Consider the following 17849-nt stretch of genomic DNA (forward strand, 5'->3'; position numbering starts at 1 on the left):
TATAACATCTTTTACTGTACTCTGAGGACGAAATCTCGAAAATTACATATTTAATCTTGAAATAGATCCGATTTTTGCTTATTTTAAATACTGTGGAAAAAGCTTTTTTTCTCGATTTTTTACAATTTTCAAGGGCACTCCTTTGAACAATCGAGTAAATAACAAACATTTTTTGATTTTGACATATGTAAGTTTGATCCAAAAAGTTCGTTGATCGGGTTTATTTAACGATTGGGTTGGTAGATTTTCATTTATCGTCTAATATTCTATGCGATAACTTTTTATTTTGGAGTGTTTTTGGAGATATCCTATAAAATACTTATTTAATCGTCAAATGAGCAAGATTTTTATGCTTTTTGAATTTGATCTATCTTGAATAAATCATAGACATAAAACTCTGATCAATAAAACTGTATTAAACTTCATTAAACAAATTTTCGTTAACTTACAAAAGAAAATTAATTAACCAGTTTATTATAATACAATAATTTGTTACAAAACTTATTTTGGTTTTTGTGGCAACTGTAATACTTACAATGTATTAGCAGTTGCATATACTTCAAAATAATTTTTTTCATAATTATGCGAATTAATAAAAATTATATTTTATTTTAATTTTAACGATAAAATTATTATCAAATATAACAGTAGCTTATAATTAATTATATGCATTAATTATTAATAATATTTATTAGTAAACTTTTTAATAACACTTTAAAATACTTTGTTTACATGTAAAAATTGATAATTGATTGTTATTTCGAACAAGATTAGATTAAAATATTTTGATTGATTAATTTTTATTATAAAACTTATTAAAATCTTAAAAAAAATAAGTTTAAAATGATAATACATATTTTTGTGTACACATTAATTCATAAAATTTTTCCAATCTAAAAATAATTATAATAATTTATGGCTTATTAAAAAATAATATTTTTTTTTAACTTGATGACCTCTTTTTAAAGGATAAGTCCTCAATTTTATGAAATAACAATAATCTTTACAAAATGTTAAGTAACTATCACTTTTAATAATTTTTTATTCAAATATAATTGCAATAAACTTGAAAAAAACTACTCGATAAAGACCTCTCACTCGCATTGTTTGCTTACACGATATTTTCGATGACATCATGTGAATTATTTAGGTTAAATTTAGTGGAATTTTATTTATTTTCTTATTTAAAAAAATTTAAATAAAAATACTTTAACCATAATAGGTAAAAACTATTTCTTTGGAAAATCTTCGTTTAATAAAAGTAAATATAATGAGCCTGTTACGTTATTTTATTTTTTAATTTTTCTTTGGATTTCATCCAAAAATACTAGTTTTTACTAAAATTTTCATAAATTTATTTCGCAAATAATCAAAATTGATTTTTTCATTTCAGATCATATTTTCGTTAATTTGATATTATTTATAATGTTATTTTCAAGTATAAATTAGTGTTTAAAAGTAGACATTGAAAATTATACAAAATCGAACAAATTTTTTAATTTTTTTTTTTATCATTCTAATATTTTTATTTTTGAAAGTTAAACTAATTGAGAAATCTATTATTAAATTAAAAATTTGCTTAAAAAACAGGCTCATTGGAAGTCTCAGATTTTTTCAAGCGATGTTGTCAAAATATAAGTGCGTTTCGTATCAAAATTTTCGGGGTACATTCTCGTATGGACAGACAACTTAAGGCGATTTAGATGATTTAGAACAAGCGACAATTGTTTTTATTTTTAATAATTATATTTCGAGCTGTACCCGCATTTAGAAATAATATTCTATAAAATCAATACCTTTTTAAAATAGACACAGATGAATGGGAAATTGATTCCATAACTCCTTTTTGTATCCAACCGATTTTAATTTTAGCGAAAGATACGTTGAAATCGACATTAGGGCAAAGGCCTATTCTTCATTTAAATTTTTTACAAATTTAGTCAAGATTCGTACAAATCACAGTCTAACGAGATTCAAATCGAATTAATACTTTTGAGGTTTAATTATTTTAAGTATACCTAATTATTTAAATAAATAAATATTCTTTTTTGAATGTTCAAGTTTGAATTGAAAATTTTCCGACTTTTAAAAATTGGACATCTATTTTGCAAAATCTTCTATTTTGGATTAACGCGTGATGGTATAGAATGACATACTTTTAATCATGGTTTTCTACGGAAAATTTTCAATACGAATCTAATTTTTTTTTGCGATTTACGCAATTATGATGTTAAATTAAAACCCTTCCGTTTCAATGGATTCGAACACAATGATTTGTATTTTTTACTACATTTTCTGGATTTACATTTACTACAAGGTCTTCCTTCCACATAGACGGGTTCACGTAACCAATTTCCCGATTCTGCATAATTACAATACAGATAAATTCGATTAAAGGTTTTATTACCTTTCTTATTAAATCCAAATATTTGTCCACATCCTACACGAGTTGTACTGCCCCATGCAAGTTGTGTATAATGTCCACATTTTGGATTCGATGCATGTTTCTTTACAAATGTCGAATTGTATAAATTGACTTCTTTAAACCAATTATTGACTATTTTTCCAAGAGAAGCGGTTCCTTTAATTTGTTTCAATGATTTCGTTGAACCAAATACACCGATATTTTGGCCGACACGTTCTCCTTTTATATCACGACATTGATCATGTTCAAATTGGCAAGCATTCGCCCAGCATTGTGCAATATGTGCTAGTTCTTCATCCCATATTAATTGATTCATGTTTGCTGCTTTCGGTTGTTTCACTACTTGACCACTTGCAATACGGTTCCGTAATTTGTTGTGGATATGTAGCACATAACGTTTTTCAGATTCAGTTAATAGTGTTTGTTGAATTTTTGCACATGTACCTATAAATTTCATTAGAATTAATCCACAAAATTTAGTCAAGATAAAAATAAAATTAGTTTTCTTAAACTTTCACAAGAAAATTTTATGCAAGAAATATATGGGGTGTTCCTTAATAACTGCATTCCAAAAATGCAGTGATGAATAGAGAATTTGAGAGTAATAACGCTAAGCAAGTTCGATATTAAATTATATATATTTTATTAATACCGGGTGTTTGATTTAAACATACCTTTAATAGGACATCCTTTATTAACGCACATTGTGTGCTTATACACTTTTGAACTCTTTTTGCACGTAATATCACAATAATTTTGCTGTATTGAGCTGGCCGACACAAATAATGGTAAAATTATTAAAAATAATAAAATTGATTTAATCACTAAACAAGAATACATCATTTTTTAATAAGAATAGTTTTATGAAAATGTTGTGATGCTGTTTCTTGCATCTGATTAAAAATAACAATTTATTTTTTAAATTTTGCAGCTCAAACAAACACTAAATCACCATCTGTATTGATCTGTCGTTTTAATATTTATAGCGACGAGATTTTGTGTTTTGTTTGAGAGGAATTATTTGTTTTATAATTCATTCATTTTTCAATGTAAGATTTATTTGTGGTATAATGGGTTTGTTAAATTCTGAAGGTAGATAGGACATCAAAATCATTCATTAACATCTAGATTTCTATTAGGTGGACGCCATTTGTGCAGTGACGGCTTTCAACTCCAGCCAGTCACGACTCAACATGGATAGTTTGTCTGACAAGACCCTTATTATCATTAACAAATGGTAAAAAGTGAAATCCCAAAAAAGCCAAGAAAAAATTCACAAAACCGGTTCTATTTTTTTCCTTCTTAATTTGTCAACTTTCAATTTAGAAAGAAACTTTATTCAAATTTACTCATTTTTTTAAAGAAATTTAATATGTCATCCAACCATGACTTCACGACAAAATTAATTTTTCAATTTTATTCACATACATTTTATTTTTAGTTCTTGCATGATTAACAAGTTTTTCAAAGTCTTGTGGCTTAGCAAATAATTAAGGTTAATCCTATGTAGGTGTTTTTTATTACTATTATCATTTTATAAATACTAGAGCGAAGAGTAGTAGGTAATGATAATCTGTATATAATTTAATAAAATTTTCTTTTTTTCAGAGCATTTCGAAACACAAACGCTAGGGTAGGCGGTTCAGTATATCACGCTTTCAAAGGGCTGTACCTAAAATACAAATCACTCTTTTGTTCTGCCAGGGGGTGGGATTTAAAATAATCTAAAATAAATCCCACTTGTTCATACATTTGCCTAAAAAAGTACGATTTTGACCGTAACAAAATAAATTATTTAATTATGAATTCAAACAAAACCCCACTTAGATACGAACCGGGGTTTAGTTGTTCCGGACTCGAGTATGCTGGACACTGATCTATCTAAAGCATGTTAACTATATTATAAATGGAATACTAATTTTGTAGGTTTGTATTTGTTTTTTTTCATTTACATATTGTAAAAATAGCATATAAAGTTCGTTTGTGACTTGAATCGTTCTCGAAAGTTATCAAAACACAATAAACACACTTCTCTAATTAAAATTTTTGACAACATTCTTATCAATTTGTTACTACTTATCAATAATGGTGTAGTTTTTCAATATTGCATAGATACCAATTTACTAAACTAATTTTTGTATTTTCAATTTTTATTTAAGGTATTTCGATACCGAAAAAATTAAAAAGATCTAAAAAATTTGAAATTTTATTTACCAATTAATCATCCTTTTATACGTCTTTTGCGAAAAATTCATATCGATTCTTTGTACAATATATTAGAAATTCACAATCAAAGTCAGTGTTTTTACCAAAAAAAGTTCGAGTTTTATTTTTTTATTTTCAAATTCTTAAACGAAGATAATGGACTTAATTGAAAATGATGGTAGACCTTGATTCTTTTATAATAATCCTTTATAATAGAATATGATTATATTCTTAAATATTTTACGAATGCTCTGTAATATCTTTGATTGTATTGAGTAAATGATATATAGAATTATTTTATATATATCCTATTAATATAAATAAATTTACTGTGTAGTTTACATGAAAGCAAATCAATTAGATATAAAATATTTAATTAAAAAAAGTAATAAAAAACAATTATTATTTAATTTAATTAATTTTAATTTATTTATAGAAATGGGTTAGAACACAAAACTTACTGCTTAAGTCTATTTCTCAACATTGAAAATATGGGCTATGGTGTAAAGTATATGTCTAGGCTAATTTTCAGTTGAGTATGTTCTTAAAAAGGCATACTTTTTTAAATAACTAAAGGTAGCTATGCAAATTTCGCTGATAATCTACTTGTTAAAAAGCGACCAGGAAATTACTGATTGTAAAGATTGGCCCTAGAGATGACGCTATTTTTTCGTTTTAATCAGAAATAAAGACAAAAAATCTTTGCCGAAACAACTTGTCGAAACAATCATATTACTTAAAACTAAAAGAAAAGTCAATAAAAAATTTTAAGATCTGGTTCATCTTTGCTACCGAATTGATTTATGGTGGAAGAGACTTAAAGAATATTATAAAATATATATTACTATGAATATGGTGGAGGCTTTGGGAAATATTTCGTTTTAATCTTCAATTTAAAATTAGTCAAATCAAAAATACTTTTTTGACGTACATTTTTTAGAAAAGCTTGAGGTGTTCAATATATTATCTAGACCACTTTTAGGTAATTTTATAGTGGGCAAATTTATAATCTACTTTTCATTTGTTTTAAACAAAGCTCTGCTAAAGCCTTTTTTATATTTTTCCACCTTGAAATAAAATAATTATGTTCTAATAAATACTTCATACAATTAACTATAATACAAAAATGAGGAAGTAAACATAATAATTTTTTAATAATTCTATTGAAAAAAACTTGAATTAAAAGTAGTTTGTTTACAATAAAATTTTTTTTGCTCTGAGTTAAATCAAAAGTAAACTATAAAGGTATAAGAACTAGCAACGTCTCGAAAAAGTTTCAGACTGGAATTTTGGATTTTTACTTTTTCATTGAAAAAGAATACGGATAGCGTATGCTTGACAACTGAGAACATTTGCTACGTTTAGTGCGCATTATTTTAAAGTTATTTTTCATGTTCTTTTAGCAACTTTAATTACTAGCTTGATCTGTGTGGAATCTTGTAGTGCGATATCCGTGGCAAAAATCAGGGTAGAAAATTAATATATAAGTGAGTAATTTACTTTCTTTTTATTTATAGGCAACTTTATTACAGATATGATATACAAATTACATAATTAACAACATTAAATCTTAATATTATTTCTCTAGTTAGTTTTGTACTATGCAGTACATTTTAGGACGATGGGTCTATTTTGCGATTGCTACCATCGTGCTACATATAAGTCTAATAATAAAATATTGCTTAGTGTGCCCGAAAGAAATTTCTTTGTTTTACAAGAGCGTATCCAGCATTAGTAAACGCAACCATTATCAGATGCGAGACATACTTCACCCCTACCTAAGTTCAAAAACAAAAGAAATATCCAGAAGTTCAGCCGTCTTAAAATGAAGCTCGAAAACGTTGCCAGTTCTCGAACCATAACACAAAAGAACTTATTAGTAAAAGATATAATTTATTAAAATTTTTTTTGACGTAAAAAATAGTTCTTGTATTTGGTAGACTCAACGATTCTTAAAATTTTCTTAATTGTTATATAAAATTGTTTGGGGGTTGTATTGTCTTCTTTGAATAACAATAATGACTGGGAAACTAAATGGTTCTCAGTTGGAGGCTAAAATCTAATTAAAAAATCATAATTAAGTAAGTAATGAGTCATATAATTAATCCAACGATGAATTATTTGAAGGAAATTATGTTTAATTCTAGATGATTGCAAAAAAACAAATTTGTCTCCTATAAAACTTCCGGGATAATAATAATCCTCGTTGTGTATAAAGTATTTTTCTGTAAATTTGTGAGAAGGTACCGAAATTTTTAATTTAACATGGAAATTAACGTTTCGAATCTTATAATTATAGACCAGTTGGTAGTTCCTAGCCCGAAAAAGGGGTTGGAGATCTGACCTGGGCGCCACTTATATCAATTGTTAAAATCCACCCAAAAACTTTTATAGCTCACTTCGACCCATTCCTCGGGATAGGAACTGGTCTATTGATGGTGCATCATTAATTCAAGATATTTTAATCTCATTTTTCATCAAATTTCGCCGAGCTTTAAAATAAAAAGTCCAACCTTACTCTACCATGCTTGGAGATAGCAAATTTTGACAAACTATAAATTGTTAAAATTTCCAATTAGCTAAACTTTATTTTTAAAAAATGGGACGAGTATTCAAATGAATTTAGGAAAGAACTAAAATGTTGAGTCATTCTCTTATTTTTTGCTCTTTAAGTATCAATTACTAATCTGTCTAAATCATATAATTATCTTTGTATGATTGAAATTTGATACCATTAAATGAGTATAATTATTTTGATCATGAAACTGAGTCATTTATTTTTTATTTTCCCGTTAATTTCCTTCTCATTTGACATTCCCCTTTTAATTTTATTAGAAAAATATGTGGAAATTTTCAGTTAAAGTAATTACACTGTGATAACTAATGGTTTTAGCTAAAATTATTGTAACACGGAACTGAAATCTTAGAAATATTCTCCACACAAAACCTTCATTTGATGCTTTTCTACAGTTTCCAAATTTCTTGAATTTTTTTTCGAAAATCATATTTTTGCGAAGTAACTTAAATGTTTAATTTTATGATGGATGAATCTATTCTACCAGACTTGAATGAGACAACCTATTGTCAGTTTAATCGATTAATTATTTTAAACAAAAGTTATGATGTAATTGCTTAGACACAATGAATTATTATTTGATGAAAGTAATATTTTGGTTTATTTAGCCTTGATCTTCATTATTTATATTTTGTTTTTTTTCTACACTGTTAAAAAAAATTTAAAAACAGAAGTAAACGCGTTTGCTTAGCTGTTTGTTCAACGATCTATACACTTAATCCAAGAAAATAAGTACTTGAAGTGAAAAGTAACCCAATTAAAGTTTTTGGAATTAAAAAGTAAAAAGTTTGTGTTGGTGTAGTCATTAGATAGTTCAATATCCCGAAGAAGCTCGCTATGAGCAAGTCGCGATTTTTAAGCTTGGAGTTCGTTTTTATTATTTTCGCTCCGAGCTCAAATATAGATGAATATAGTTTATTTTTGGAAATTGTATACTAAATATAAAGCTACATTTTCTAAATGATCGGAAAGTATTCTAATGAGTTGAACGATTTCGATCACAAATGAGAAGACAGATTTTTATACAAAGTTCAGGTAAATGCTTGATATAAACCCGACAATTTTTTTTCTGTTTAAGTCGGTGATAAAATTTTTTACATAAATTAGCTACTGATTAGATAATGAACAATACCAATAATAAATAATAATTGATTTCAAGTTTAATATTGCCAATCTTTTTCATTAACTTGATAAGAAAACTTTCTAATATTCTATGCAAATTCTATGCATTTTTCAGCTCACTTATTAATCTAATTTTTAATTTAAGTATACAAAGGATAAACGAGTCATATTATACTTTGTCTTTCTAAATGAGCCATGTTAGACTTCATAAGAAATCTACGAACTGAACTTACTTCTACTCTGCTAGTATTTGTAAATTGTTAACGAAATTTACGAGTTTTACTACGATATAACTATTACTAAAGAATTTGCGTTTTATTTTCACAAGAAGACATTGAAATAAATTTTATTTTTCGAAAGCTTTGCTATTTTTATTAGAAGACACAATATAGAACGGGAAAAACAATTATAATATTTTTTATATAGTTGTCCTTATAAAAGTCTATAATAAATTATGATTTATTTAAAAGTGATTATGCCATAATTAATTAATTTGAGGTGTGTCAATATGTCATTTCTGTGGCATAATAATAAATTTTTATCCATATTTAAAATATAATTAATTCTGTTTTCGTGATGTATTGATACAATATATGCTATTGATAGTCTCTGATACACGTCGGATATGAAACAAGATGTTAAACTATTTATGTTATAAATCTTTTTATGTAAATGATTAAAATCTTGTATGTATGTCAGGCTTCTTCATCATGGGCGCCGATGGGATTACATTGGAGTGCATCTGCATCTATACTAGGGTGGATCAAAACAATTTTTTTTTACTTCCGATACCACTAAAAAATTATCACCAAATATGAGTTCTTAATAATATTAGAAAGGTTCTCCTAATCAAAGTTTTTCATTTCTACCTCAGTCCCAAATGAAAAAATGTATATGTTGAATGAAATGATACATTCATACGATATAGAAATATGAAGAAATTGAAATTTCAATATTCGAACAATCAGACTAATCGGTGAATAAAATCATTTTAAAAATAGCAAACACTTTAAAATTGAATACTATTTTTATCAAAACTAAATAAATCAAGTGTTTTGCAAAACATGGGCCATCTTAATTATGCTTACGTCAAAAATATAAAGTATTACGGCTGTGCGAACACTGTCCTCGCTTTTCCACAAAGTGTGATTTAAAAATAAACAATTAAAATGGTTTTAGCACAAAATAATACAATTCATAAATTTGCTTAAAATAATTTTGGTCTATATTCAATTTAATAATCAAAAACAAGCTCTAAAATAATCAAAAACAAGCTCTAATCGTATGGAACTTCGTAGTACCGTACTCATGGCTAAAAGCGCATGGTTTTCTTTTCTTTTTCTTTATAGGCAATTTTATTACAGATATGATATACAAATTACATAATGACCAAATTAAATGTAAATATTATTTATCTAGCCGGTTCTTGCCTAAACGGGATATTTTTACACCATGACTCTATTTTTCGTCAGTGATCGGCACGATAAGCTTCAAAATGAGGTATAAATCATGGAATTTGATCAATATATAAGGTCGAAGATCTCGCAAGGGCAGAAAAAATCCGACTAGAGTCTTTAGTCTGATTATTCTAAATATATGTTTTATAACCCCAGAAAAGTAGATAAGAGCCTCAGATTGGATTCATCGAGGCCATGACTGCCGTCAATCTATTTGATAATTTCTTTAAATATTTCTGCTTGTAATCACCCGAACGAAGCTGTACGTAAACGCTAGAGTGAATAATATCTACATCAGGTACCGTGACTGTACTAACTGAATAAAAATATTTTGTTAAACATAAAAATAGAGCACTTTAAAATATTACACTTTGATGTTTTAAATTAAAAAAACCATTTTATTTTAAAAATATATATACAAAGTAATATCAAACAAAACTTATCGCTAAAAGACACGACAATTAAAATTAATGTCCATAAATCTTAACGTCAAAATCCAATCCTCGTGAAAGCGCTGATTTGAAATCTAACACGGCAAATGTCTTATTTACACCACCCAAAAATAAATTCACTTTTCCACCTTTTTTCGATGTGGGCCTAGATAAATCTGTTGCATTGATACATGTTATAATTGGACCACCTGATTCACCTTTTTCGGGATACACAATTTCACGATATGCATGGCCTAATGGAGTTCCAGCTGCCTAAAAATAATAAATTTGATTTCTAAAAATTGAAATATATCTTTTATTCTCATTTTGCATTATTTTCTTTGATAGTTTCAGAAAAAATCGAGGTATATTTTCTAAATCTTGAAAATAACACATTTCGCTTTTTTCCAAAACAATTTTCGTAATAGAATGCAAATTTGAAAATTGACGGATCATTTTTCGATAAAGGACCTTTTAGGAAGGAGAAGATTAGGTTGATATGAAAATATGCATAATAAATCAAAAACTTGAAGTGTATAAATTTTGAACACATTTTCATTCATTTTCTAGGAATAATCGAAGAAAAAAACTAAAATAAATCAAGCTATGAATCTGAATAACAATCAATATCTTGTTTTGGTTCTTTTTGAGCTAAAAAAAAATATATTAAACTTTCATTGCCTTACCTTTACAAACCGCCGATATAATAGTTTATCTTCATCACCTTTTACACCTTCCAAATAAGTTTTACCAAAAGTTGTAGATATTAAAACTACAACAATGCTTAACGACAATACAAAGTTTAAATTCATTTTTGCTATTACGTGGTTAAATTTCACTTTTAAAACTAATCATTTTCAATCAAAGAACAATTGGTTTTAATTCCAAAATATTTTTAAAAAATTCTTCTAAATTAATTCCTTTATCTAAAGTAGTAATTTACGTTTAATCTAAGTACACTCAGAGAAACAAATATATTTTCAATCCAATGATGAATTGAAATAATTTTATGCATGTTTATACAACAGAATCTACATAAAAACTATAAACATTGCCTATCGTTTAAGTAATTCATATTAATAAGTAGGTATTCTTAAAATATAAACGCTTTTTTTATTTTCCATAAATAACCACTTCAAAATTTAGTCCTTTCGATATTTCCGATCGAAAATCTAAAATGGCAAATGTATAACCAGCACCGCCAGATAATAATGAGACTCGACCACCTTTTTCTGACGTAGGCAATGCTAAATCTGTGACATTAATCATTGTAACTTTACGTCCTTTTAAGCCATCGAAAGCAACTTGTCGATTTACTCGATGCAATGGTGAACCAGCAGCCTAAAATTTATAAAACAATTGAAATTAACTACGCAGGGAGTTTTTCATTCTTCGTACTAATATGGCTTGTTAATTTTCTTGCTCTGTTGTGAAACCTTGTACCTTGTTATTACTTCTGATTCGCCATTATATGAAAAGTATTAAAATAATTTTAGCAAAAAAATTACTCACTTGAATATATTCTTGATACAAAATTTTATCACCGACTTGCCGTTTTCCATCCAAAAAAGTACGACCCCCAATCGTTCCCGTAAATAATAGTATCAAAGTTAAAATAAAAACTAGCAGTATTTTAATCATTTTTATGTATTGAAACTTTCCAAAAGTTAATTAATAATTTATTGTAAAATTATTCAACAATAATTGTATTTACAAAATGAATTCAAAAATTGAAATAAAAGGGCGCTTGATAAATTTTATTTAAAATAATTTTTTTATTGAGAAAGGGAAAATTATTATAAATGGATTTCAGCAAAATATTTCAATACAATGGAATATTATTAATAATATCAAAATATTATTTTGGAGATTAGAAGAAAATAAATTTTGATTATTTGTCAAAATAATTAACTAAGTATTTTGAAATTGTCAAGAAATTTTGTTTTGATTATTTTTATGTGAATTATTAAAAATATTTTTAATAATTTGTAGATTTATGGACATATTTTTAGGGTTCTGTAACTTATGTGTAAAATTAACAAGAACAACCGTAAACTTATGAAAATTTGTAAGATTTCAATAATATAAAGTCATAATGAATGGATAAGACGCTTGTCTCCAAAATTACAAAAAAAGTGAATAGATTCGATTTTTCTTTGACATACGTTGCCTAGACATTGCGCCAGGCTAGCATAAAATTATTCTTTTTGGTGATAGTTTATTTCGGTCGATTCGATTTTTTTTCTTTACTCTTTACTTTTATTCGAATTTTTACTCATTTATCGAACAATATAAAGTAGGAAAAAGTCTCCCACAAACCAATGAAATAAAAAATTCTATCAACATATACTGTGAACTATTTTCGGTCAGAATAAAATCGTATACAGACCTACCTGATTTCTCATTACTTTTTGCAGGCTTGTAAAAATCGATTATACTATCGACTTCAAATTTTTTCTTTTGTTTTTGATTTTTGTTTAAAAGACAAAGCTTTTAAAATGCGTATTATAAAAGAACTTGAAAAAACCTTGAGACTAACAAATTGCATTTATTATAAAATTGAGTTTTTGTCCATTTCTCCATTTCTATTGAGGTTACTATTAGTTCTTTAACATAAAAGCTGGCATTTAAGTGTGTAAATTTCTAGTTTATGATTTAAATATAAATTGAGTTTACGAAGACATACAACTTTTTTATTACACCTTTTTGTTAACTTACTTTATTACCTGTATGTTTGAAAAATCTTTTTCGTCCCATCGCTTCCATTATATTTGGATATATAGGTAAAAGCTTTTTATAATACTTAAAACTATTATATTTTTCGAAAATTATGTGGGGAAATTTATGTGGGCTTTTTTGTCTGAGCTTCCAAACAAAGCAACATGGTTCTGCCACAATTTTAACTAAATAAACTCATTTTGAGCTGTACTGTATCTGGTAATGCGTAATATCTTCTAGAGACCCTCTATAGAAAATAATATGCCTAAAATATTCAATTTTCTAGGTATATATATGCTTGTTTCTAAATATGGGAATAAAAAATATTACCGAATTAGGTGTATGTAAGTTTTATTTATTTACTTTTTACATCATTTGTTTACAAAATATCAAAATGCTTTGGAATAATAATACTAGAAAATAATTATTAATGAACTATAAAAATATTCTGACTCAGAAAGACTACCAATTAAATCTAGAATTATTATACATTAAATATTACCTTTGAAACGGTAAATGATATCTTATTTACATTATAAAATTACAAAAAATTTATTGTATTATTCCTCTTCTTGTATAAAAATTAGAAAAAACGTTCAAATCCTCAAGAACTTTTCATTTAATCGAATGTTAGATTCCTTCCATTGAAATAAGAAAAAGGCTCGTACAAGAATGTAGCCAAAAAATTTTCATTTTTGAACACATACACAAATTTTTGGCTTGCAAAATTTCCTTTTTTTTTTTGGAAATATTCTCAGAATTGGACTAATAGGTATACATTGCATGAATTGTTATTTCATAATTTAATGGTCGTCCCATTTCAGATTTTAATTCGATAATAACATATTGATGTCCAGGACCACCAGCTATTACTGAAACAATTCCATAACTATCGTAATGTGATGGCTCAATATCGGTAATATTGATTTGGGTGATTGTTGGTAAACGTTGAACAAGTTTGGCTTGTAAACGTTTATAAATATTTCGTTCTGGATATATCACTTGTCTGGTTAATTTTAGTAGTGGATTTGATGGTGCCTGTAAAAATAAGACAAAAATTTCAGAAATTCTGTTTTAGAATTAGTGCTTTATTAGTAAGAATGGTCTAATTTTCAAAACATATTTGCTTTTTCAGCAAAATGTTAGTCCTTCCAAAAATATTCTTCTCAAAAATATTCCTACGAGCCAAGGTTTACTTAATTTCTAGTTATCAGGTAAAAGTTTTAGTCCAGTACCGAAAACTAATTTAAGGCGGTAAAGTGGATATTTTTGCCACGATTCATTTCGCTCCGAGGCTCATTTTTGGTCACATCTTTGTTGATAAAACAAAAGTGACTGTTATTGTATGCCAAAGATGTTTTGACTTTAAAACTATTTTATTTCCCTGCTGTGAAATTAATCATCTACGAAAAATTACTACAGGAAAATTTATGAAAGGAGGCATACTCCAGCGATAAAGAGAAAAGTGGCGATTATATAAATTTTAATAGACACATGTTTTTGGAATAATCAAAAGTACTTTTTGTGTATTATATTGATACAGGGTGTATCAAGAGACACTTGGCATTTCTGGACATTGAATTCGTCAGGTAAATATTAAACGAAAAGTATTTTAATTTTATGTTAAATTCCAAATTTGATATAAATCGCAAAATTTTATATTTTTAAAAAAAAAAGTTTGATGATAAAGTATAGTAAAATTTACTTGCTATATCATTCCTTATTATAAAACTTTAACTCCGAATGTATTATGAAATCCACAAAATAAATATTATAATTAACAAAGGTCCCTAGTGATCCATCAAATTTCTCAGATAAATAATCGATCAGGTGTGCCAAGACTCTTGTTACACTGTGTATTAAAATAGACAATAAAGTAGATTAAAAAAATTTCTAATTTCTTACTCTGATAAATCGATGATAAACCAATCGATCTTCTTCTACACGTTTTCCATCTAAAAATGTTTTTCCAGAAGTTATCGAAATAATAGTTGAAAATAATAATATAACAATGAAATAATTATTCATATTTGTATATTTTGTGTTCAAAAATTTTGGCTTTATTATTTATTTGTTGTGATTTAAATACATACAAACTTTGTCGATAAATCGAGAAGGTATTGCATTTAAAAATTAATATCCATTTATTTATATAAGATAATTTTCTTACTGATTCATCACAAAATTTGAATCAAAATACACAAAATTAAATTCTGCGTGACTCATATGAATTATTTTCCAGATCATTATGGGAATATTTTTGTTTTAACACTTTTCTGTACTAATCTACTAATTGTTTTTGTTTTATTACGTAAAAGTGTGTAGACGAGATGGTGCAAAACTGTAAAGGCTTACGTGGTTTAAATATTAATTAAAAATTTTATCCCTGTATTAATTTTAATGGAGCTAGTAAATTCAAGCATTGGGAAGTGTTTTAGTTTGAACACTATTCTATTCCATATATACTTGGCCGTGAAAGGCACAAATTTTGAAACTGTCGAAAGGATTGAAAATTAGCTTTGTCTTTTTATAACAACACTCTATTTCTCAATGCTTTCGACAGTAAACATATTCTGCTTATTTTCTTGTCAATAATTTTCTTTTAACATAAACGGTAGATTATTTAAAACTTTTCTTGTATCATATTGAAAGTAATCTAATCACATTACATTATTGTAATACAAGTTGCATACATTTCAAAAAAAATGAATTAGATGACTGACACATGAGGTATTTGTTATATAGTATGGCAGGCTGTCGGATTACTGGAACGAAAATGATGTTTATAGCGCTGATTACCATGGCGTAATCAAAGGACGATTAAAAAAATGTGTTACTTTTTAAATAATTTAGTTTGCTATAACCTTTTTTTGCATTAACTAATTATTTTTTAATAGTCATTCATGAAAATCATCATGCAATGCTTTTCGGACGGTTCCTACTACAGAGCCAGAAAGGTGGTATAATTGTGGCAATCTGGCGGTTATATAAAACCACCGGAAAAGTTTTGGATGATGTTTTTCGAGAATGATTGTTCAAAAATGATTCGATAAAAAAGTAGTATTTAGCAAAAAAAATGACATTAGTAACAAATTTATCTAATAGGTCTATTCTCCTCCTAAGCACCGTGATCATACTACCTTAACAAAAATAACTAAATTACTTGTACTTACCCAACGAATTTTGAGGATTCAGTGCTTTTTGTACATTTGCATGGATATGTATTATTTTATGATTTATATTTTTTACGATATGTGTTATTCTTAGAATTCTTGGGTAATAACAGAAATAAATTTCCAAAATTTTGCAAATAATATAAAATACACATAGTTTATAGGCATATAGTTTTTATTTAAAAATATATTTTATATAATCAATAATATTACAATTTTTCAATATATGCTTCATAATCGATAAAATTTTCAAATTTATTATAACAATAACAAAATATAGTATATTAAAAATATATCAAAATATATGATTGAGCCTATTATGTTATTTTATTAATATACAGGTTGTTTACAAAAACATTGAATATATGAATTATTTATACAGGGTGGTCTTAATTATAATAGCATAACTTCATCAATTGATAAATGACAATTATCTCTATACACTTATAGCCGTCCTTTTTTTAGAAACAGTGGGTTGCAATTGAAGAAAAAAAGAAATTATTGTGAATATTGCTAAAATGTTGCTAACTTTCCAATTTTTCTAAGCCGGTGTTTCAATATTCAACAAAAAATCATTTTTCATCAAAAATTTCAACACCTTGTAATTAGAAAAGGACTCTTTTCCGATTGTTAGTATCTACAGGTCTTTACACGTCACAATGCAATTTTTTATATATTCAGTGTTTAAGTTTATGTGTTTTTATGGAAAAATTATTTTCATTATAATCATAATATTGCACATTTTGTTTGAGGCCCAATTATTCTAGTTTTGTGAAAACATTAAATAATTTCCTTGCCATAAAACAAGTTTTACGTCGTTATTTTCGATGTGCTTAACGTTGGTCGTTAAAAAAGACATTAAAAGTTTTCTTATAAAAAAAAAATTCATTTTTGATTACTAATATTTTATACAGGCATTTTTTTTTTCAAAAAATTGGCGATCAAAAATTTCAGTGATATCGCTTTTTTCAATTTGTATTAAATATCACATTTCTAATTATGTTATTGACTTAAATCTAAGCTAAAGAATTATTGTGATCCTTGGATATTCTTTGAAAACTTTGAGTGAAATCTTTACAAACTCTTACAAACTCGAAACAACTATTGATTATTTTAATGCTTAAAGCTCTTGATTGTAAACTGCTGTAAGCTTACGGTTTAATAAGCTTTTGCGTAAATGTAGTACGACTGTAACAGTTGTAATTTTGTCGCATCATTTACAACAGTTTGCAATCTAAATACAATTCAATTGATACGCCAATTTTATCCTCCTTAATTATATCATACTTTTAGTGTAAGCTGAGCTTTAATATTCATTTAATATTAAAATAAATTATAGTTACAAAATATAATTCAAAATTATTTCTTAGAAGAAATTATTGAATCACAATAAAATTTATCGGTTTATTGGTAACTTTAATCAAAAGGAAATTTTCCTAATAATAATCGGTAAGAATGTTCGCAAACACGTTTCTCATATTGGCGGTAAACCAGATTACCATATAAAAAGAAATTCATTTTTCGTAAAAGTTTTTAGCAACCTGGATTGTAACCAAAAAAATTCGTAAATATGAGAACTTAGCAAATATTGGCAATGATTAATAATTTCATAAATGAAAATATTTCATTAAGAAAAATTGGAAAAAAATATATTTAAAAGAAATTTTCAAAAATGGTCCCAGAAAATTTTATCTTATAAAAAAAATACCTTTTACTAAATAAATTTTTATTTTTGTAAAAAAT

The 17849-nt window shown here is 26.4% G+C and overlaps 4 protein-coding genes across 4 annotated transcripts; all 4 read right to left on the reverse strand.

Annotated features, from left to right (window-relative positions):
• Positions 1–2075: 2075 nt before the first annotated feature.
• On the reverse strand, positions 2076–3338 carry LOC123300655 (venom allergen 5-like). Its single transcript, XM_044883261.1, has 2 exons — positions 3100–3338; positions 2076–2869 (listed from the first exon to the last, which is right to left on the reverse strand). Exons 1-2 carry the CDS (start codon positions 3266–3268, stop codon positions 2223–2225), a joined length of 816 nt encoding a protein of 271 aa, XP_044739196.1. The 5' UTR covers positions 3269–3338; the 3' UTR covers positions 2076–2222.
• A 6823-nt stretch (positions 3339–10161) lies between these two features.
• LOC123300830 lies at positions 10162–11086 on the reverse strand. The gene is made up of 2 exons (XM_044883477.1): positions 10902–11086; positions 10162–10488 (listed from the first exon to the last, which is right to left on the reverse strand). The coding sequence occupies exons 1-2, from the start codon at positions 11025–11027 to the stop codon at positions 10252–10254; spliced, it is 363 nt and encodes a 120-aa protein (XP_044739412.1). The 5' UTR covers positions 11028–11086; the 3' UTR covers positions 10162–10251.
• Positions 11087–11328: 242 nt separating this feature from the next.
• LOC123300567 lies at positions 11329–11924 on the reverse strand. The gene is made up of 2 exons (XM_044883154.1): positions 11728–11924; positions 11329–11556 (listed from the first exon to the last, which is right to left on the reverse strand). The coding sequence occupies exons 1-2, from the start codon at positions 11854–11856 to the stop codon at positions 11329–11331; spliced, it is 357 nt and encodes a 118-aa protein (XP_044739089.1). The 5' UTR covers positions 11857–11924.
• Positions 11925–13698: 1774 nt separating this feature from the next.
• LOC123300570 lies at positions 13699–14969 on the reverse strand. The gene is made up of 2 exons (XM_044883157.1): positions 14839–14969; positions 13699–13971 (listed from the first exon to the last, which is right to left on the reverse strand). Exons 1-2 carry the CDS (start codon positions 14959–14961, stop codon positions 13699–13701), a joined length of 396 nt encoding a protein of 131 aa, XP_044739092.1. The 5' UTR covers positions 14962–14969.
• Between the last annotated feature and the right edge of the window lie 2880 nt (positions 14970–17849).

This window comes from Chrysoperla carnea, chromosome 5 (assembly GCF_905475395.1).
Source record: "Chrysoperla carnea chromosome 5, inChrCarn1.1, whole genome shotgun sequence".
In the NCBI taxonomy this organism is placed as follows: domain Eukaryota; kingdom Metazoa; phylum Arthropoda; class Insecta; order Neuroptera; family Chrysopidae; genus Chrysoperla; species Chrysoperla carnea.